The sequence below is a fragment of the Sceloporus undulatus genome, chromosome 1, assembly GCF_019175285.1.
Source record: "Sceloporus undulatus isolate JIND9_A2432 ecotype Alabama chromosome 1, SceUnd_v1.1, whole genome shotgun sequence".
NCBI lineage: Eukaryota > Metazoa > Chordata > Lepidosauria > Squamata > Phrynosomatidae > Sceloporus > Sceloporus undulatus.
Genome location: NC_056522.1, coordinates 176,292,428 through 176,316,458, shown reverse-complemented (window position 1 = coordinate 176,316,458; position 24,031 = coordinate 176,292,428). Strand labels below are relative to the sequence as shown.

General features: G+C 37.2%; 1 protein-coding gene across 4 annotated transcripts in view; it reads left to right on the top strand.

Moving 5' to 3' along the window:
• Nucleotides 1-24,031, top strand: part of LOC121924095 (WD repeat containing planar cell polarity effector) — a 195,982-nt gene that overhangs the window by 68,897 nt on the left and 103,054 nt on the right. For 2 of the 4 annotated variants that reach the window (XM_042455203.1, XM_042455212.1), the window contains 4 exons: nucleotides 922-1,036; nucleotides 5,392-5,525; nucleotides 18,919-19,110; nucleotides 22,905-23,514. In XM_042455203.1, the coding sequence (XP_042311137.1) occupies nucleotides 922-1,036; nucleotides 5,392-5,525; nucleotides 18,919-19,110; nucleotides 22,905-23,514 (1,051 nt within the window). Of the gene's footprint in view, nucleotides 1-921; nucleotides 1,037-2,513; nucleotides 2,621-5,391; nucleotides 5,526-18,918; nucleotides 19,111-22,904; nucleotides 23,515-24,031 lie in introns of those variants that run through there. The other 2 variants (XM_042455230.1, XM_042455221.1) reach the window with 2 other exon arrangements.

Sequence of the window (24,031 nt, the reverse complement as noted above, 5' to 3'; positions counted from 1 at the left end):
GTCTGTAATATGACACCAGATTGCAATCGCACACAATTGCTTACATGGTACAATAATAAAAAAAATCTATTAGATTCAAACAATTTCATATCTTACAGCTTATATACAATAAGACTGCACACATGGATGAGCAAGGCAAATGTCACATGATAGTACTGTTGCAATATGAACAAGAGTATGAACATGTATTGTGTCACACAGAACTGTAGTTCCGAAACCTTGGTCATCCTGATGTTTGGTACATCAATGTCCAGAATGCCTACACACTGGCTGTGTTATCTGGGACTCTGAGATAAAGTCCGAAACATCTCGAGGACCACAGGTTAAAAAGTATTATTGTGTAAAATATGCAAACTCGTTTCTCCTGTTTTGGTGAACCTACCCTCTTGGTGTCTTGTCTTCTCCATTTCTATTGGAGTTTCGTTTCATTTTGTTTTTTATATATCTGCGGTGTGTGCTTTTGATAACTTTGTAGTTGTCCACATGAATAACTCTGTGCTTTGAATAATTGTGTATAACACATTTAAGACAGATTATTAAGCTGCTCCATCTCACAGACTCATATGATCTCTTTTTTCTTTATCCACCTTTTTACAAGACAGCAGGATGGGGAAAATTTCAGCTGTGAATGGCAACATCTGTAGTAACTATTTTACATGTAAATTATGGGGAATTATGTTCTATAGTGAAGTATATCATTCTTAGTTATGGCAGGTGTATTTGAAGCTCAGTATGTTCTTGTTTCTTTCTAATTTTCTTTTTCTAGTTGAAAACATCTTATTGTGTATCTACCGTAATATTTGTCAGTTGAGCTTTAGTATATGTATTTCCCCCCAAATTACAGCTCTTAAATGCAGTATGGAACACACAGTTCTTTTCTGATGAGTTACATTCCTTTTTTTCTTGCCTATTTGGATTCAGCTCCTCTTTCATTCAGGTGTACTGGTATCCCTAAGCCTTTCTGGGCCACAGCTGGAGCGAGTGGTGATTGACAGAACCCTGATGGGGAAGCTCATCTCCGACACCATCAGCGATGGTAATTATACCCATGTGCAATTCAGTTGCCTACATTTACAGTGGAACAGGAGGAATAGTATGTCAACAGGTAGACCAATTATTACCACTGGGGACTTGGAAACACAACAAGTAATTACATATAATACCGTAGTTACTACCCTTAGGACCAAAACCACTTTAGAAAAAAAAAATTAACATCGAAGTTTCTGTTCTTAGCAACTGTTACATTTCTTTTTTAAATGTCAGTTTCTGGGATTCTCCCCCAAGTGCATTAAAGTTGATTTGAGTGCTTTGTTCTGCATCCACAAGCATATTAGAAATAATATAACAATAGTGAATGTAAGGTCTCAATTAGTATTAGTACCTTTCAGTGACAGTGGCCAATTAAAGTATGTTCTACCCAGTACTGCCCAGTACAGCAGTTCAAATTCTATGTAAAGAGGGCTTTCACCTGCCCTTCTTTGTAATACCCTTAAATAAAAGCTAGAACTGAACCTAGGTATTAAAAAAAACGTTGAAGATCTTAGCATTGAATCTAGAACCTTCTATAAATACACCTGTTTTAGATGGACTCCATTCAAAGTATTCCATGTTTGGGAGTACAGATCTTTGCTGAATTATATGTACTAGTTCTGTGTATCAGCTATAATTGGATGGGGTGAGAAGTGTGACCCTCAAAAGGTAAGAACTAGATGGTTTTTGCTCTGTAGTTCTTATCCTGGGGCTGGAGCCTGGGCCCACAGCAGAGATCTGTGTATCAGTAGATCTGATCAACATAGGAAGTAGATTTTGGAGAACTTTTTCCAAAAGAAGGAGACCACCAGAGTTAGGACTGGAAGATAATACAAAGACTATTGGGGGTGCTGCTGAATATCCAGCCATGTTGTAGGTCAAACTAAGAAAGGAAAGTAGTCTTCTGGGCTGAGTGAGAACATTTCTGGTTGTTGCTTTTTAACTGTTTCACTGTGAAAGCTTTCTTGTTCTATTTGATCTTTATAGATAACTCTCCATCAAGTAAACTTGAACTTGTCTCATTTACTATGTGACAGGGCACATTTTTAATGTAGTATTTCATGTGGTTAGGGTGACTTGAAAAAACTCTCTTTTCATACACAGATTACTATCTACGAGGGCTTAGATTTCTTGTGATTCTTAATTCTGTAGAATGTGGGCCTCACTAAAATGATCTACCTTTAGAGGCAAAGGGTTCTGGAAGAACTTTTGAATGTTCCAGAGGATTTTTCAGTTCTTTAGATTTCTTAAGTCTGACTGCTATATGCAATGAAGAGATGACCCAAGCAATGGACATAATCACACTTAAAACTCTCAACTTTGGTACAAAAGCTCCATGGTTTTCTGTGGACAATGAAGCAGGTACATGATTGATTAGCAATGTAAGGAGACACTCAGGAGAAATCCAATTTACGGTCTAATGTTCTTTTCTGCATCTATTGCATCACCAGAATCTCACCCAGAGGTACGCGAGGGACTATTTTATTCCAGACCTCAGAATGCTAAGAAGGAATCCTCAGAAAGTTGTATGATGAATTTGCAAAACATTTTATTGAGAAAATTGACTCCACAGTGTTTCCAGTTTTGAAAGGTGCACATCTCTGCATTATTTTTGGAATGGGAAACAATTTATGCCTTGGTTCAAATCCATAATTGAAAGACTCTTTAACATAAGTTATAGTTCTCACTCATCACTGTTGTCCTCACTCTACCTAAAAAATAATTTACACCTCATCTACACTGCAGAATTAACTACACTGGCTCCATGCTATGGTGTTCTGTGGCTTGTACTTTTGTGAGATGTTTAGCATTCGCTGTCAGAGTGCTCTGGTGCCATAAGAAATGACAAACCCCAGGATTCTACTGGATGGAGCCTTGAATGTTGTTGTTTTTTTTAAAATACTTTATTCATAATACAAAATACAAAATCTTGCAATCATAAAACAATGGTATAAAAAAGTTTCATGTTGTTAAAAACTTTTCTTATTAAAATTTTACACAATTCAATTCGTTTAAAATAAATCTAACCATAAAGAACATGACTGTTAAAGCAGTATCAAACTAAACCTATATATGACACATTATCCTTAATGCAAAAATGGATTCTGTAGAGGTCTCAAAAGATTATAGAGTTGTCAGAATATTACAAGAATTTGCCATATGCTGAATCGAATAAATCTAAATACTTTGTTGTCTGAACCTCAGTATAGAAGTGTGAGAGATAATGAAAGAAATGCAAATTAATGAACACTTAGGAGCTATCCAAACTGGCCTGAAAGGCCGGCTTGTGGGCAGAGTCAGGGCACAGCATCCTGATGATGCATGCCCTAACTCTCCCCTAGGACACCATGATGACGTGCACCCCTCCAGATGGCGCATACCATCATGATGCACCTCTGGCACTGTTTCCAGATGATGCAGCACCAAAGGGGCACCAGATAGCTGCGCCGCCATGGCTATGGTGTCCTTTAGAGGGCGTAAAAAGGAGTCGCTTTTTGCAGCTCCTTTTTGCGCCCTCCAGAGGCCGGATTGGGCCCATGGCATGAGGTTGCTGCGGCCCTAATCCGGCCAGGAAAGGGACGGTCTGTATAGCCCCTTAGTAAACAAAAGGTTTTTATTTAATGTATATCTGACCTTTCTACTTGTATGGGGCCCAAGACATTTATGTTCAAGCCATTCCTCTGTTCATGGAGAGAAGGAAAAATTGTCTTTACCACTTCATTTCACATCCATTTATATTATACCAAAACCAAAATAGCCCCCAAATGCTGTCAACTTTCAGTTCCAAGGATTCTTCATTCATATGTGAGATTTCCATAGAAACTAATTTTAAAATTGACTTAAAACACTGCTTTCCAGTATTACACTCTAGGCAGAACTACACATTACATGCAATTCTGTGAGGCTTCTCCTCAATGTTTCTTTTATCATATAACAGGTGACTTTACATTTTATGGAAGACCGGCTTAAAATCTAGGCTACTTTTTCCTATCAGCTGAAAGGTACAGATCACTGTATCTTTGTCTCAAAGAACAAGCAGTGAAAGAGGGGATTTGAAGTGGACAAATGGCAGCAAGGAAAGAGTTCAGCTGCCATATTTCCTGTTTTTAACCATAATCATCCATTCAGCATGAAACCACCTGCAGCAGCTTTACATGATAACCGAAAGAAAGGGGAGGAAGAGAAGGAATCATAGAACTACTCATAATGTTCTGCTTTTAGTCAAGTGAAGGACAGCTTTACAATTGCTGTTAAATCAAAAGAAATATATTTTTCAGCTCTACACAAGTAATGTAAAGTGATCCATACACATTTATAACTAATGGAGGTCAAAATGAGGGTAAAGATCTCAAATTCTCTATAGTTAGTGCAGAATGTGAACAAGATGCTGTGGCAATGTTTTTATTCAGAATTGAATCATAAATGGGCAAGCAATTGCAGATAATACATAGTAATTTAATAGCTTTTAGAAGAATTCACAGAGTTGGCTATTAGTTTCTATGATAATGCACACTTTTCCATACAGTTCTTTATCCTTCATTGTAGGTTGTGTCCACAAAAGGTGTGTGTGTATTTAAATTGATTATTATCATTTTTGAGATATTCAGAGTTCAGTTTGTTGAGAGACTAAGAAAAGTCAGATAAGTCTGACATGATCAGTAAAGATTTCACTTCTTAGCAGTTGCACTGTCATAAAAAAATAAAATGAAGCCAAAACATTAATACTTCTGGTTTTTATCTGTAGTCCTTTTGTATAGTGACAGTTTTCTAAACATCATAGCTCTGTCCATTATTGATTTAATTGACTTCTGATATGCTATGATTCAAGGATAAAGGAGGATTTTGTATGGCAAAAAAATAAACAAATACCCCAGATTTTTTTTCTCCCATTGCTTAATAGCATTAAAAAATTTGACTGCTGTAGCAGCATCTGGCATATCATTGATATCCCCCTTTTTACATTTATGCTTGGCTGCAGCTGACAACAATATTTTTGCTTCAGCAGTGAAAGCAATGGTTGAAGGGAGTTACACACCAAAATTTAAAAGAATTGAAGAAGAAAAGAGTATAGGACTGGAGGTGAAACCTATATCATATTACAGTAGGTATTTGGTACATGATAATTTATTCAGTTTTATTTGATATGAGTTACACAGTAAGCTTTATTTTTCATTACAGCAAGATCATGACAAGATGAAACACTGATGTCCTTTAGGAGATCACAGGTGCCTGAATGTAATATTTTAAGAAGTGATCTTAAAAATGTGGTTTTCTTGTTCTGTGAAACAATAGAGCCCCAGTAATTTGTTTTGTTGTTGCTGTATTACTGTATATGATTGATGATTTTTCTTTGTTTTTCAGCTGTTCTCACAGATAGTTTTATGGTCTTGTCATTTTGGGAACAAAACCAACTTTGTTACATTCAGTTTACAAAGAAAGCAGATTCTCCTGATGTATACAAAAAGACTGAAAAGCTCTCTTCCTTGGATTTTAAGGTATGGCCTTCAATGGTGTTTACAAATACTGTGGTTGTGAATATGTATAGTGTAATTATTTACCACTTAGTGTACCTTATTTAAAAAAGCAAAACAACTGATTTTGACATTGAATCTCAGATGAATTGCAGAAGTATCAAAATACTATACTTTCAAAATTAATAAAAAATAGTTTTGAAACTATTTACCATTATATAGATGTTTAAATGATTGCCATAGATTAAATAGGAGTATGGCTGCACTTCATACATTGAAGAACTACAGCACACCTGCTCCATATGCAGGTGTGCCATATACGGCTTCCACTTTACATGGAAGCCGCACTGCCATTCATTGAATGGTTTGCGTGCCCATGGCGCTTGCATGCTATTGAATGGGGCTTGAGCTTATGCGGTATTTGCCTTTTGCGAGGGGTCCGGAATGGATCCCTGCGTAAAGCAAGGCTCAAGTATATATAAAAGAGATGAAAGTATGACGGATCATTTAAACAAGAACTATATCAGGATGATCCTCCAGTATTAAAAAGTGAAGGCTGCATCCAGAGCACTTCTGAGAAGTGTCAACAACAACATACGGCATACCAGTAGAGCTGCTCCAAGCTACAGAAATAGCATCTAATTCTAACTAATCTCTGTCAACAGATTTGGAAAACAAAACAATGTCCCACAGACTGGAAAGGATCAATATGCATTCCAATCCCCAAGAAAGGGGACTCCAGAAATTGCAGTAAACACAGAATCGTGGCATTAATTTTACATGTAAACGTGATGCTCTAATTTCTACAATTTTACCATATATGCATTGAGAAATGCCAGAGGTCTAAGCTGGGTTCAGGATAGGAATAGGCACTAGGGATCATATAGCAAACACATACTGAATAATGGAATTACTAAGTGATTTCAAAAGAAAATCAGCCTGTGCTTTATAGAATGTAGCAAAGCATTTGGTTGTACAGTTGACCCTCTGTATTGATGGGCTAGCCATTCATGGAGCATCCTGTCTGCACAATTGCAGTGTGTGCGTGCAGCTACACTGACACAGCCACATGCACGTTAGCATCCATTGATTGTAATGGGAGTTGAGGTACTGCATTTTTTCGTATCCATGGTATGGTCCAGAACTGAACCCCTGCCAATATAGAGGGCTGACTGTATGAGAAACAATGGATTGCTCTTAAAGAAATGAGTGTGTCACAACATTTGATTGTCTGAATGCATAACCTGTACTCAAGAAAAGAGACTACTATTAGGACAGAATATGGAAAAAAAACATTATAGTTTCCATTATAGACTGCTAAATAGCCAAATAAATGGGTCTATTGGAGTCTCCTTAGACTCAAACATGACTAAATTGATGCTGGCTTATTTTGGCCATATCAAGAAAAGCAAGAACTTGCTACGAAAACTGTTAATGCTTTGTAAAGTTGAAGGCAACAGGAAAAGAAGATGATCACATATCAGATAGATAGATTCAGGCAGAGAAGCCATGGCCATTTATTTACAAGAGCTGAGCAGTGCAGTTGAGGAAAGGGTGATTTTGAGGACTCACATTCATGGGGGTCGCCATAGGTTGAAGTCAGTTTGAAAGCAGTTACAACGAAGAATGGATTAATTATTTGATTTGGATTCCAGCTAACTTTGGGCCAAGTCTGGTATCTTCCCTGCATATTCATAAGTTATATTCTGTTCCCAACAAAGCGTGCACAATTTTTATCATGAGACAACAGAGAAGTAGACGTACATAAAGGTAGTCCCTTGACATGAATGACTAATCGTAACCAACTGTAGGGGGCGATGCTCAAACATGAACAAAATAACAAAAACAGATTGAGAAAATATGACATATAGTGGGGAGAGGCTGAATGAGTCAACACATGAGTCAACAATAAACACATAGTATGTGTTTATTGTTTGTTTTTAAAATAAAAAAGACCAAAATGATAGTAAGTAGGATGGACTTTGGACCAAAGGGAAATTCTCCCTTTAGTTTTCTTTCATTGCAAAAGAGAATAGGATGTAGGATATATGCTAACATGTAAAATATGCCAAAATGATTTGCTAGCTGGTATTTTCCCCCCTACCATCTGATTCTCATTTCTTTTGTTTGTTTGTTTGTTTAATGGGCTGTGTATCTTTAAGACTGCCTGTTTTGTTAGACATTTTGCCATGTTGCATTATAACTTGTTTGTTGGAATACTCTCTGCTAGGATGGACATCTAATACATTTTCCAGGCTGATTCAGTTCAAGGCGCCTTTTGAGCACTAACTTGTGTTTGCAAGATTGATCCAACCTCTGTAACATGGATTTGAGACAGTTCACTGTTCACGAGGAACTGAGCTGATATGTTGTTTACTTCAAAATGATGCACACTTGTGCCTTTTTGGGTATTTATTAAGCTTGGGTTTTGGTAACCATGATCATGATCTATAGGTGGCCTAATTGCAAAGCTGCATTAGGATTCCATTTAGTATGATCATTTATTTTCAAAGTCTGTGATTCATATGGCTGTTAACCATGCTAACCATGTTTGTGGGCCTTTATAAATCTCCTCATGCATAAGGGACCAGTGTAAGATGATTGATATCTTTTAAAAAACGAACAAAACATGTAGGTTGAGCCCATTATGAGGAAAAGAGTCAAAGCATAATCACTAGCCCAATTTAAGGACTGTTTTGGGGGTGTCTCATAACTGTGAAAGTTTAATGTCTTAATATTTGTAACCTGATATTAATGAAGCTGTACTATTTCTTACTTAATGACCACAATGCTTAATTTGTATGTATGTTTAACTTGCCTTATTTAATGTCCACTCTGAGAACAATTATGTTACATAACAATGTATAAAAATACTAAAAATAACTTATTTTTATTTGGACTGCATAAAATCACAAAGCAAAGTAGCTAGCTTTTGAATTTTTGAAAACGTTTATTTTGATCCCCTCCCTTTTTTTTTTAAACAGACATTGCTATAAAAAGGGCATTTTCCATACCTTGGCTCAGTCATTAATCAGAATGGAGACTGCAGTCAAGAAATCAGAAAAAGATAGGACTTGGAAGGGCAGTTTTGAAGGAACTAGGCAAGCTCCAAAAGTCTAAAGATAGATAATTCAAAGGGCTGTCCATGCCATCATATTTCCAATTTCTATGTATAGTTGTAAAAGCTGGACAGTGAAGAAAGCTGGTAGGAAGAAAATCAACTCAATGAAATTGGTGCCGTAGAAGTGTTCTATGGATACCATACGCTGCTAAAAATACAAATAAATGGATCCTAGAATAAATCAAGCCTGAACTCTCCCTGGAAGCCATGATGTCTAAATGGAGGCTGTCTTACTTTGACTATATCATGAGAAAACATGACTTATTAGAAAAGACAGGAATACTTAATAAAGTAGAAGGCCATAGGAAAAGAGAAGGACCACATTACAGGTGGATAATACAGACTGCCCCTAAGGGGCGACAGGAGGCCACTCCTTTCCTGGCCGGATTGGGGCTGCAGCAACCTCACACTGTGACCACAAAGCGGCTCCTTTTTGTGCCCTCCAAAGCGCACCATAGCCGAAGCTGCGCAGCAGTATGACACCCCTTCAGTGCTGTGTCATTTGGACTCAGCGCCGGAGGCATGCCATGATGCCGCTTGCTGTCTGGTGCAATGCATGGCATCATGATGCCCTGGGGCGGAGTCAGGGCGTGCATCATCAGGCCGGCCTTTTGTGGCTGTAAGCAATAAATAAGGATATTTTGAAAACCTCATTTGCAATAGGTCACAGATTTAAAATTTCAATTTCAGGAGATTCTTTGTAGATTTACTAGGTTAAGTTGTCCATTCAGTGCAAATAATTGGAGGTTGAACAAAGGGATGCATGGACATAAAAGACTCTTTCTGAAAATATAAATGGCAGTTATATCTCCCTCTCCTATTAAAAGATGGATTCTTACATTCTTAAGAACTTTACATTGTGCCATGAAAACAGGAAGAATTTCTGAATTTCTTTTGAACCTAAAAGAAGTTAACATAATCTAAGGAATGTTTCTTACCCACCTCATATTCCCTAGAGCCCACTGCAACCCCTAAAAAGTGAAGCAGCATGCCAAGGATGCTCGCAGATAAAAGGACAGAAACTTTGCTTCCATGAACCTATATTCAGATCCAATCAAGATATTTTGATGTCCCAGAAGCCATTTGTAGGAAGGCTCAAGGCCTTCTAGAGATATTTTAGGAGTCTGAAGACTGCAGAAGAAAGGAGGAACTGGGTAACTTAAAATCTTTTGGACCAGTATTCACGAGACAATGTTCACTAGATTGTTTCAGATACTCTACAAGATGGATTTTAGTCAGACTAGTAGAAAACAAGCTAAATAAACAAAACAAATAGAAATTTTCTTTATGAAACACCCTTCAGAAAGACTTTCCAGATGTCTTCTGTCTGCAGAAAATTCCAGGCTTCTCTTAGTAGGCTTCAGAACCAATCAGGGGTTTTTTTTTTAATCTAAGGATAACATCAGGATTTGGTCTAGCTCTGAGACTAGTTGCACCTCAGTTCCAGTTCAGGTACAGATTAAGAGTACAATACATATGGTCATATACATGTTAGAGGCTGGTCATGGAATTGAGCAAACAAGGCAGAAAGGACCAAAGGCAATTGACTTTGGTACTGACTGGCAGGAAATAAGAAATTTAAATATAGGCCAAACACAAGTGAAGGCAAGATAATTCCAATGTAGCTGTAGGGTTGCTGGATAAACCAAAAGCAGATATTACATCAAAAATGGTCAGAAATCATGATCCAACATCTTTATGCACGTGAATTGTTCATGGAACTGACAGTCAAATGGCTTCTTGGGGGTCCTTTCAGCTGCAGTTTTAATTCAGTCTCATCGGCAAATGATTAGATTTTGCAATCCCCACCAAAATGATATGCAGATGTCATTGAATCCCTTCCCAGGGAAAATAGATGTTATCCGTGAATCAGAACTTGATGAAAACAAGTCTTGAATGCTGAATAGCCTTCTGTCAGGAATTCTGAAATGTATATGTCTAAAGTATTTAATTCTTTTCAACCTAGTTTTGAAGCAGTATATTATAGGAAGAGCAGTGTGGTGTAATGGTTGAGTGCTGGACTAGGACCCTGAGAGACAAGGGTTGGAATCCGTATTCATTCATGGAAATGACAGGGTGATATTGGGCAAGTCATACTTTCTCAGGCACAGAGGGCAAATCTCCTCTGAATAAATCTTGTCAAGAAAACCCTATGAAGAATATAACAAAACAAATATTTTTTTAAAATGTCTTGGAGAAGATAGAGAAGGGACTGTCAGGAGCAGGAAACTGGGCTAAAATGGATCATAACTCTGTTGCTTCATGCATCCATTAGTTTGGGTTAATGTTGGCATCACTCATAAGTTCTGGTAATAAAAACACCTACACCCCATTGCTCAATGACATAGCCATGTTAGTCTGGGTCAATATACAAAGAGATCTGGTAAAGCACCTTTGAGACTAACTGGGACAAAGCAGTTGGTAGCATAGAAGTTGGGAGCGTGAGGACTTTCTTATCACCTCTCCTTTTTGGTTCCCAGCTAGTATCACACAACATTCCAGTAATTCCCTCCACCATTCATATGGTTATCTACTCATTTTGGCTTTAGGCAACATCCTTCCTCCTTCCTTTGTCCCCCCAAGGATCATCTATCCTTAAAACTGAACTTGTCACCTCATCATCATTGCATTTGTAATGCTATTCATATATACAACCTACTCAGTCACAGCTATAAAGATGTGTTCCTTTAGCTCATGCATCTGATGAAGTAGACTGTAGTCTACAAAAGCTTATGCTTCCAACTTCAAAGGTGCTACACTATCCCTTTATACACCTTATGTGGTTCATGCCCCTCCAGTTATTTTCTGTGAGAAGATAACTACTCTCATTTTGGAACATCCCTTCCTTTGTTTTAAAGAAAACACCTGGGAATATAATTCCCTTTACCTTGTCTTGCTATGCCTGACAGCAAAGCTGCCTCTGAATCCCTTTTCTTACAGTGCCACCCCTGTCAGAACCATTCATCCAAGGATAAAAATAATTGTGTCATGCTTTCAGCAATCTGTTTGTTTGTTTGTTTTATATGTCGCCTTTCTCTTGGAAAGGGACCCAAGGCAGCTCACATATAAAATAGTTTTACAATAAAAAATTAAAAACAATTAAAATTAACTTGCTAAAACCATATAAAATCACATAAAACATATAAAAGTTAAAAAAAAAGTTAATCTATTTCCAACTAAAAGCCTAATACTGAAGTGGTGGATTTTGTTTATCAAATTTTCTCACATTGTGGATATATTAAATGATTAGATAGTTCTGGTGTACTTGATAGGGCATGAGATCTTTCCTACCTTTGATTAACATCTATATTAACCTTTCAGAGGAGTGTGTTAATAAGAACCATATGTAAAACTGGATTGTTTCAAAGTATAAAATTGTTTACAATTCCCTGCATGTTTCCTCAAGCAGCACTCAGTCAAAAATTTAAATATTTTAAAATAATTTCATAGATTAAAAGCCTGAAAAAAACCCACTAAAGAGATCAACTAGAATTTTCTTAATAAATCTGTGTTTGTTTAGTTATTAAGTAGTGTGGCATCCTTTTTCTTCTTTTATTATTTTTAATCATTTTTTAATGAATTAATGTACCTCCCCCAAATATTGCAGGCTAATTTATATGAACATGTAAGTAAAACATACTATTTCATTATCATAAAATATGCTAAATATATTAATTCATCATTTTTACAATAAATGCTGAAGCTAATGTATCTTCTCATCAGAGGAATGGAAATTTTGGTGGTGCCATACAAATTTAGTTTTGGAGAGGTATTTTTAAAAAGCAACAACAATAACAATACATACACTCAAATTAATGTAAAGTATTTGAAGAACTGTTAAATGTGATTCTAGGTATTACTAACTGTAATGTTAAATAGTGTATTTAACAGTGAACAACATAAGACATTTATCTAGGTATTGTGCCATTTTTCATATTTTAAAATACAAACACCATGGCTTTCTCCCAAACTTGGTACCCAATGCCATTCGTTCTACTCCTGGAAGGTTAAAACTTGCATAGATCTTCTGAAGTCATCAGTGGTTTTACAGGTTTTTCATTTCTGTAGCTGTTTAATCCATTTCAGTTTACTAACCAGTGAAGAGAGAGTATAAGGAGTTAATGTTTACTGTGAGAGAACAACAGTGGTAATTACTTTGATTTCAGTTCCTTTTGATGTGTATTCAGGGAATGAAGAGGTCAATAATATTATGACCATGCAAATAGAAAGGGGTTCTCTGTGGCCATAAAACAGCAAAGGATTATTAAAGCATTAACCTTGATTTTAATGGGCCTTGGTTGAGTGGTGAGATCACAATTTGGATGAGCCTGATTATTTACTAAATACAATACATAAATGCAACGGGTTCTTAACACCCATTGCACTCTGGCATTATCGCATTACTGCCATCCTTTGTTGCCTTGCAGACAGGAATATGAAAGCAATCTGTCATGTAGTGAGACTGGCTCCAGAAGCATTTCTCTGATAAGAAGACCCCCTGCCCTTTGCTAGTGTCTGGTCCAGTAGGCTTAGCCATGCGCTTAATCCCCAGAAAGTGGTTCGATTATTGCTGACCAGCAATAGCAAGATAGGTTTTTTCCTACCCCCCTAGCTATCAACCTTCTATTAATTCCTTAAGCAGAAATGTGGTGCAATCTATATTTCCTTGGCATGTGTCACACAGATGGTGTATTGCTCATGTTTTCAAATAACTATGCTCCAAAATAACATAGTTTGAATAATAAATTCCACAAATCCTTTTGGAGGAATAGAAGCACACAATTCTCAAGAGCTACATAAACTTTACGCATGATGCTGTAGCTCATCCATATTACTTGTTGAAAAATATATCCTCCCTTACAGCAGTCACCATTCTTAATCCAGAAGAAAAATATACATTCTGTTCAAACATTGTAAATGACCTTTTAATGTTTAATACTGTTTTTGGAAAGAGCAGCCTTGGCCTTTGGTCAGTGTTGCAGAACCTAATATATAAATAGCCTTAAATCCTTACATGTAGGTTGATGCTTTTAAGTAACAATGATTGTACATTTTTGTATTGATTGAAACCATAGTAGAAAATTCTTCCTTATTTCAAATGCACCCTATCCTTATATAATACTAGAAGCATAGGTACTGCTTTTTAAAAATAGTATACTACAGTATTGTACTGTTTATATGTGCACATAAGAGCAGGTGGGTGAAGACTCCTATGAAGCATGTGTCAAACTTGTAAAGCTAATTCCAGATATTTTCAAAATTAAGATTCAATATTAATTTAGGGTACAGTTTGTCAGATGTCAAATCCTTTTAATCCCATTAATTCTGATGGAAAAATTAAGTACTCTTTTAAAACCTCACCTTGGAATCAGAAAGTCTGAAACTGGACTTAATTCCTCAAGTCATGAAGAAACATGTAAGCACAGGAAAGAAAGCATGCATTTCTCTAAAAAAATATATTAATTATAAAAATGCATAATGTGGTACTAAATAAATTTACTTTTCTCTTTACCAGCATTCATTCAGTATACAGTTTACTGTGTTTTAATATATTTTAATATATTTTTCCCATGCATTTATCGAAATTACAAAAGCTCATTTCAGAAGGAGTCATTACTGATTTATTTATGATGAAATGTTTATTAGCTATTTTTGCTTTTATATATGAAAAAAGCCACCATACAGGAGTTCTGAAAAAATTAAATTGAGCCCACTTCTCACTCACCCATATAGTTCTCTCTACAAAGCCACATAAAATGCACTAAAGGATCTAAGCAGTCTTGGATGACACTGATTATCTTGATCCATTTCAAACTGCCTTCAGGTTGGGATACGGAGTTGAGACTGCCCTGGTCGCCTTGGTTGATGATCTCCGTCTGTGCATTGACAGGGGAAGTGTGGCCTTGTAGGTGTTCTTGGACCTCTCAACGGCCTTCAATACCATAGACCATGGTATCCTTCTGGAACTCCTATTTCTGGAGGGAAATAGGAATCGGAGGCACTGCTTTGCAGTGGTTCCGTTCCTATCTCTCGGACAGATTCCAGATGGTGTCACTTGGCGACAGCTATTTGGCTAAGAGGGAGGTCAAATCGGGAGTCCCTCAAGGTGCGATACTGTCACCAATGCTATTTAACATTTACATGAAGCCGAAGGGTGAGATCATCTGAAGACATGGGGCGGGGTGTTATCAGTACGCTGATGACACCCAAATTTATTTCTCTGTGTCTTGGACTGTTTCAGCAACCAAGGAGGGCATCTCCTCTGAATGACTGCCTGAGGTCGGTAATGGATTGGATGAGGGAAAATAGACTTAAGTTGTATCCAACTTAATAGGTAATAGGTAACCCCAATCCGGGTATGGAGCAGTGGGACCTAGAAACAGTTGTACATGCTCTAGTAACCTCTCATCTTGATTTTTGTAATGCACTCTACATGGGGCAACCCTTGTGCCACGTCCGGAAGCTTCAACTGATACAAAACATGGCAGCCAGACTGGTCACCGGAAAATCTAGGTTTGACCAAATTACACCCATTTTAAAGTCACTTCACTGGCTATCTATTAGCTTCCAGGCACAGTACAAGGTGTTGGTTATTACCTATAAAGCTCTACATGGCCTGGGTCCAGTCTACTTGAAGGAACACCTCCTCCCATATAGTGCTCCCCGTACACTCCACTCCTCCAGGAAAAAAAATTCTACAAACAAGAAAGACCAGACTAGCAGTGACCTCCCAGAGAGCTTTTTCTGCTGCTGCTCCAAAAATTTGGAGCAACCTACTGGAAAAGATTCACCAATTATCCTCATTGGAGGCCTTCAAAAAGGCAACTAAAACCCTTCTCTTCCGGCAGGCCTACCCAGACTGAGAATGTCCAGAACCGATTGAATCCATCCTCCTTCCCATCTTTCTCATTCATGAATTGTAATACAGTCCGTCCTTGCCTTACACGAATTCCGCCTATGCTCGAGCCCCATTGAATGGGACGCTCCGCCCCGTGCGTGCCCCGCGACTTGAGCGCGTATGCTCAAGGCCGCGTATGGCGCGGGCGCGCTGTAATTTTGATGTATTTTAATTGTGCTCTAATATGTGATTTTAAATTTGGGAAGGAAAGTTAGCTTGGGGATTTGGTGGGGTTTATTGCTTATTTTTGTATACAGTACTGTTTAATCGTGCTGTTACCTGCCTCGATCCTCAAAACAGAAGAGGCGGAATATAAATAAATTTTCATTTCATTCATTTCATTAATTGCTATACAAAATTGCAGCTGTAATATGTAATTGCCACCTCCTGTAGCTACCTCTACCTTCCTCAATGCTCATTTACCTACCTTAAATTAACTTAAGAAAACATTGCTTAAGACAGTTGGTAATTTGAGGGTTTTTTTCATATTCCAAATGACAAACAGGAGTTTCCAGCACCACCATCTTGGATTAGTACTCTAGGAAGGATAAGGGCCCACTCTTGTCTCAGCAATTAATTTACCCTTGTTTCGGTTACAGTGGTTGTTTTATAACTGCACTTGAAACTGGATTGAAATGGATCTGTTCAATTTATATCATCTCTTAAGTTGCATAGTTAAGTTGCATAACAATCTTATACAGGCATTACCTCCTGAAGCTACAGAGTGGCCCATTCAACCAAATAGTTAATAGAAAGGGTGGTTTGGACACATGTAGTCTTCCTCTGTTTCTGCATCCCTCCACCTTTCCTAGCATTATTGTCTTTTCCAATGGGTTGTGCCTTCTCATGACGTGGCCAAAGTACAACGATTTCCACTTTATCATTTTGGCTTCCAGGGAAACATCAGGCTTTATTTGTTTTAGGATCCATTTGTTTGTCTTTTTGGCTCTTCACAGTATCTTCAGCACTCTTATCCAGCACCACATTTCAAATTATTTGATTTTCTTTTTATCCACTTCCCTCGCTGTCCAGTTCTCACATCCATACATGGTAAAAGGGAATGCCCGGGCTTGTACGATTCTAACATTCTTGCTCAGTTGTATATCTTTACATTGTAGGACCTTTTCTAGTTCTTTTATAGCTGCCCTCCCTATTCCCAGTCTTCTTATCTCTTGAATGCAGTCCCCGTTCTGATTAATGTTTGATCCAAGGTACAGGAACTATTTTACTATTTTGATTTCCTCATTGTATAGGTTGAATTTGTATATATCTTCCATAGTCATTATTTTTGTTTTCTTTATGTTCAGTTAGCCTGCCTTTGAATTTTTCTTTGATCTTCCTTAGTAGTTGTTCCAGGTCTGTGATGCTTTCCACTGGTAGTATCGTGTCTGAATATTTCAGATTGTTGATATGCCTTCCTCCTATCTTCAGTCCTCCTCCTTCTGTGTTTCAGCCTGCTCTTCACATGATGTTTTCTGTGTACAGGTTGAACAAGTAAGATGATAATATGCAGCCTTGCCTGATCCCTTTGTCAATTTGAAACCATTCTGTTTTTCCATATTCTGTTCTAACAGTAGCCTCTTGTTCTATGTACAGATTTCTCTTCAGGACTATCAGATCTGGTGGTAGTTCCACGTCTTCAAGAACATTCCATAGCTATTTATCTATGCAGTCGAAGGCTTTGCTATAATCTATAAAACACATGCTGATTTTCTTAGGAAAATCATAGTAAAGCCATGATGACCTAGACTATATCCTTGCCTTGGGCTCTGTACAAAGAGGAAATAAGTCAGAGCTCCCAACAAAATTCTAGAAAATTGCCAGGAAGGGCCAACAAACATTTCTGGAAAAGGATAGATTTGTGGACAATTATCAATCAACAGATGAATCCAATGGCAGAAAAAACATTTGGCGGTAAAGATTTTTTAAAATAAATTATATTTATTGATGCTTTATGCATATATACACACACAACCAAAAAGACACAAACATATACAATTTCAGTTTGCCACCTCAAACTCCTAAACATAATCATAAATATCGATATATTAACTAAACTAATAATCCCTCTCTAGCTTCCTATCTCCTCCCTTGACTCATAGAATCATAGAATTGTAGAGTTGGAAGAGACCCCAAGGGCCATCAAGTCCAACCCCCAGCCATGCAGGAACTCTCAATCAAATCATCTCCAACAGATGGCCATCAAGGCTCTGTTTAAAGACCTCCAAGGAGGGAAACTCCACTACACTCTGAGGGAGTGTGTTCCACTGTTGAACAGCCCTTATTGTCAGGAAGTTCCTAGTAATGTTGAGGTGGAATCTCTTTTCCTGCAGTTTGCACCCATTGTTCCATGTCCTGTTATGGGTCATCTTCTCTTTCATATATTCTCATCCAATTGCTTTTTTCAAATTCTTCCATATTTACCTCCATCATCCTTCTATAATTTCTTGCTCTTTTTTCACTTATCTCCTTCCTCTCCTTCTGATTCTCCCTGGTTCTCTCTCTTCTACTCATTACTACTCTCATATTTTCTTCCTTACCTCCTCTACCTTCTTTTTAAAATTTCCTCACATCTCAGCATCTGTAAAGATGTTAGATAGGCATAAAGAGGACCTGGAAGAAATGGATTGGCTATATATTTTGGATATTAAAATTACGTTTTGGAAGAAAACTAGACACAAGACATAAATTATTAAATTTTGTTAAAAGTTGGATGTAGGAAGATTGAATATATGACGATCTTCTGTTGATTAGTATTATTGTCATGTTCTATATATCTCTTATATGTTGTTTTTATGTATAGATAATCCTATGTGTTAATTAAAAAAATCCCCCCCCCCAAATGCTATGGTGATAAGTGGATGTGTGTATTTGATCTTTTTATACATGTTTTTACACTTGCTTTTCAAAATGCCAGTGACTTAATTAGTACTGCAGAGTTTTTAGTTTTCTTAATAATTGTTTATATAATATTCCTGTTCTCTGGATCTACCCTCATTTATGCATATTTACAACATCACAGCACAACAGAAACCACTTTCTGTTATTTCTGTTTCATAGAAATAATAAATGTCAACTGTAGTTGACAAGCTGTTGTTGTCAAATTTGTGTCAGACTGAACTGTTCCAGATCCAAGTCCTATTAGACCATGCTTATGCTAGAGTAGTTCTCCATTACTATTCTGAACTATTGCTCCAACTGAAACCAAAGATTAGGCTAGGATTCACCTGGGCAATGAAGCAGCTGTTAAGCATGCCAAAACCTTATAGGCCACCAGCAAACTAATTTGTGAGACCCTGTGTTTAGGTAGTCTATGTATAGATCTATTTTGCAGTCATTTTGTTAAAAGGCTTTGATTTCCTAATTTTGAACATGCTCTGTATTATTTTCTCCCTCAGATATCATATGTTGATATACCAGGACTTGGGAGTAGGCGACTGAAACATCATTTGGCAATAAATAGCATACAGGATATGATTATTTGTTGGTGGCCATTGGCAAAGGATGAAATGTGGCCATGGACTCCTGTTTCTAGTGAAAGAGAGAGAGCCAACCTACTGCTCCTGAGATTTGAACATGGACACATGGAGGTAATGCTCTGGATTTACCATGTTCTAATCATGTCCTTTACCTGTGTAGATTAGGTATTTATTTATCCATTTATTTAAATCACTTTTACTAGTTGTAAAGACTCCCAGCATGGTCAGCTTAAATCAAACAAACAAAATAGCTCCTTCCCACAGGTCTACAATCTGAAGGACTCAACGCAAAAGGTAAAAATGGATGGGGAACAAAGTCCAAAGGTCAGCTGAAGCAAATTTAAGTACAAGGTCTTAAAGTGGCAGAGTTTTTATGGGCACCACTTTGAACTTGTGCTGAGCTAAAGCATTAAGGTCAGCTATTTCCCCAGTATTTGAAGAGGAAGGGCTATACCCTCACCCCTATAAGTTCACCTGCCAATATTTTTATATTTTCAGTACTAGGCAAAGAATGGGCTGTCTAGATTAAATTCATTTAAATTGTGTGAATGTACAGTGGTTTGTGGATAAGTACTTTTACTTTTGTATTGTTTGCAGATCAAGTTTTATGGGATGTGTTTAATTATCTTATAGTTAGTGGTTTAAAGTAGGTTTTTTGGTTGTTGTTGAAGATGTCTCATCCCAGCCAGATGAATCCTATATAAACTGTTGCAGATGGAATCACATTCCCCGTAAAGAATCAGGTTCATAGTCTGAAAGGTTCATAGATCTAATATTAAAAGTTTGAGTTACTTCTGTAGCTTGGAATATCTTTCAATCACCTCCATCTGTCTTGAGTTTTGGTCCGTCTGTGGCATTTGTTGTTGTTACTGCGTGTCTACAAGTTGCTTATGGCAACCCTAAGCCAACCCTATCATGGGATTTTCTTGGCAAGATTTGTTCAGAGGAGGTTTGCCATTACTTTCCCTTGAGGCTGAAAGCATGTGACTTTCCCAATCTATGGCATAATTTACACTAATTTTCCTGTTGGGCATCTTACTACTATATATACTTGTGTACAAGTCAACCTCATATATAAGTCAAAGGAAGGTTTTAAGGCCAAAATCATGGGTTTTCATATGAACCATGGATAAGTCGAGGGTAAAACCTAGGGACAGGTAACAAAGGATGTAAAGGGGGAAATCCCTTCTTCTCTCTGGATCGCTCCTGACCACATAACACCACTTTCCTGTTGATGAAGGAGGAGATTGGAGCATGTCCAAAGGAGAGCAACTAAAATGGTGAAGGGTCTTGAAGCCATGCCCTGTGAGGAATGTCTTAGGGAGCTGGGAATGTTTAGCCTGGTGAAGAGAAGGTTAAGAGATGACATGATAGCCCTGTTTAAATATTTGAAGGGGTGTCATATTGAGAAGGGAACATACTTGTTTTCTGCTGCTCCAGAGACTAGGACCCGGAGCAATGGATGCAAGCTCCAAGAAAAGAGATTCCACCTCAACATTAGGAAGAATTTCCTGACAGTAAGGGTTGTTCAACAGTGGAATACACTCTTTCCTCGGAGTGTAGTGGAGTCTCCTTCCTTGGAGGTCTTTAAGCAGAGGCTAGATGGCCATCTGTCGGGGATGCTTTGATTTGGATTTCCTGCATGGCAGGGGGTTGGACTGGATGGCCCTTGCGGTCTCTTCCAACTCTATGATTCTATGATTTTAACATCTAATTGAAAAGGGAAAATAATGGAGAGGGGATGGAGTGCTTGTTTGAACAAGGCCTTGCATCTCCTCATCCAGGACTACTGGTGGTCTTGAGTTCAGGCAGATATGGGACACTATGTCAAGACTTGTCCCACCTGCCACCATGTCAAGGACCAGCCAGGGAGACCGATCAACCTGTTGGATCCTCTGCCTATTCCTTCAGGGCACTGGAAGATGAACTCCATGAACTTCATGCCCAACCTCCCCCTGTTGGCTCCCTCTCCTGGGTATGAGTTTGTACCAGAAGGTCTCAGCATTGACACTTGTGGATTTGGTCCAACAGGGTTGGACGAACCTGGGTGGCTGCAAAGTGTTCTGGGTAGAGGATGGTCAAAAACCTCTCCTTTTGCCTTGGAGAATCTTGTTCCACAAAATGTTTTTTCTCCAAAGAATTCTCAATTTCATGGTAGTCATAAATACTGTAATATTCAGAATACACAATTTATCCTTGAATAGAAGACATAGCTCAATGTTGTTGTTTTCAGATGAAAGAGAAATAAAATGATGATAATGAAGATAATAATAACAAATACATGAGGAATACAATTTGTAAATTGTAAAAAGCATGGAGTGTTTTAAGCTATGATGAGAAAAACAAATACACATTTCTTCAAAAGTAGATATAACAGCTCCCATTCCTTGAATTTCCCACTCTTCATTTCTAATTTGTTTGTTCATTGCAGTTTCATGGTACAAAATTAAATGAATGGTTTTCTAACACCTAGAAAGTAAATCAAACAGTCACAGCAGACTTATTTTATATTCCCTTTATTGTTCTTTTTAATCTTCCTGGTAAGCCAATTTTCTGCTTAAAATCTACTGTTTAAAATTTACTTACTTCCTCTGTAGTTTTCTTCAAAATGATGCAATTATTTATGTGCCTTAAAGGTGTGCATATAAAGGATAATTGAAATAAGAGTCAGGGTTGTTATTTTGATCTCGAATATTAGGATAAAACAGTACATATAAGGTAGCAAATGCTTTATATTGTCAAGATTAGTTACATTAAGCTTCCAAAGTGTTTTTTTTCTTGGTCTAGAAAAAGTTACATAGTCATTGTGCTTCTTTTTCTTGATTAACTAGATAATGCAACTAAAATTAAAATGTGCATTATTTATATACTCTCAGCATTCCATTACAAAATTAATCCAATTAGACTACAGGTATTTTGAGATCATTATCTCTGCACTTCTTTGCATATTGCTAGTTGTTGTTTTTTGTATCATTTGTATTTACAGTCAGCCCTCCTTATCCACGGATTTTTTAATCCATGGATTCAATCATCCACGGCTTTAAAATATTTTTGAAAAAGTATAAATTCCAAATAGCAAATCTTGATTTTCCATTTTATATAAGGGACACCATTTTAATACCTAATTGTATTTAATGGGACTTGAGCATCCACAGATTTTGGTAGCCATGGGGTGTCCTGGAACCAAACCAGTGGATAACAAGGGCCCACTGAAATAACATTTGTATCCTGGCTACAGAACTGGCATGAAAGAGAAATGATGTGTATACTATGTTTAGTGTCTCAAAACATAGGCTTCTGACTGCATAGCAGCTTCCTCTGCTATCCAGTTTAATAATGAAGATTTAAAGGACACACCATGAACGCTTTGCAATTCAGACTGTGTAATAAGATTGCTCATATGTATCACCCTTAGTACCAACAAAAAGTAGCTCCAGAGGAACCCCTACCCTTTCATACCAGTTTTTTGGAGAGCATGGGAACCACAATGAGGGTGAAAGACTGGCCCCTTCTGATTGGCTATAGTCTATAGTTTGATTAATGATTCTTTCCAAAAGAGAGAATAAATTTGAAATAGCTTACAGACTCTAGGAGGAAAGTTATTGAATTGATGATTTCTTGGACTGGTAGTGGTCACTCTTTAGTTGAAAGTATTGTCATTAGGTTAAACCTTTTGTGACATTAGTGTTTAATAGTTAAGAATATTGTGCACACCTAATGTAAATCAAATGCTATAAAGGGTTGGAAGGCAATAAAATGTTCTGTTTATTTCAATTATTTAGTTATCCCCTTCTGAATATAAATTGATTATTAAACTGAATTTATTAACAATGTATTATTTCAGCCTACTGAAAATTGAACCAAGTGATTTATAAAAAAAAATAATCTGGCTTGGTTTTTTTCAGGTTGTGAGTTACATACGTACATCTGGGGATCCACTTGATGTCACCTTTAGTTCATCTCAGCCTTATCAGATTCGTACAGTAGAACATTCTTTCAGTGCAGATCAAGAGCCTATGGCTGACAGCTGCATCTATGAATGTGTTAGGAGTAAAGTTCAGTGTGTGGCAGTCACTAAAATACCACTAATATCAAAGGCTATCAGCTGCTGCAGGAACATTACAGAAGACAAACTTATTCTGGGATGTGAAGATTCTTCCATTGTTCTGTATGAGGACTATCGTCAACTAACTTTGTTAGCACAAGCAGAGCTACTGCCCACTTTAATGTGCTGCCACCCCAGTGGATCTATAGTCCTGATTGGTAGCTCACAAGGGGAGCTACAGCTGTTTGACATGGCACTGTCTCCAATTAAAATGCAGTTTTTAGCTGAAGACCTTTCCCCCAAATCAACTCTACAATTTGTTGGACGTTTTAATGTATCAAGCAGTCTTTCCCAGATTCAGTGGGCTGTCTCTCAAGTTTCATATGAAACCACAGGTGATGCTGAATTCCACAATCTTCTGTTATTGAGATTTAGCAAAGGACCTATTGGAGTGCTTCATTTTAAAACTGGTAAGATCATAAATTAATTCATGGCAGAAGTAGTTCTAGTCTGTAAATAACTGCTCTAGTAATAACTTGCACTGGATCAACAGAAAGGTGTTCTCTATTTTTTTAAGGAGAATAAATTCACAAGTGGAATACACAGAAAACGTTTTCAAAATACAAACATTAAGATACTAAAAGCATTCTTAGTTGTGTTGGACCATATGTCTATTGGACTAAATATAATCTATGTATCTTATAGAGGAACAATTTTACTATTAGCAAAAAATAGTTATTTATATTAGCAGAAGAAGTTATGGAATTTTAATTTTTCTACCCATGTCAAAATTAGTAAAACAACTGTAGTTAAACGCACTCTAATTTCAAATTAGCAATATTGTTACCAACCAAACATATCTGAAGATTTAGTCGTCTTTTCATTGTTTAGAAATTGTTTTTGTTATCCAGAAAATGTCTTAAACAGGAAAAAAAAAGTTTCTCGGTTGTCATTACTGTGAGACAAATGAGTTCCATCTTGTCCAGT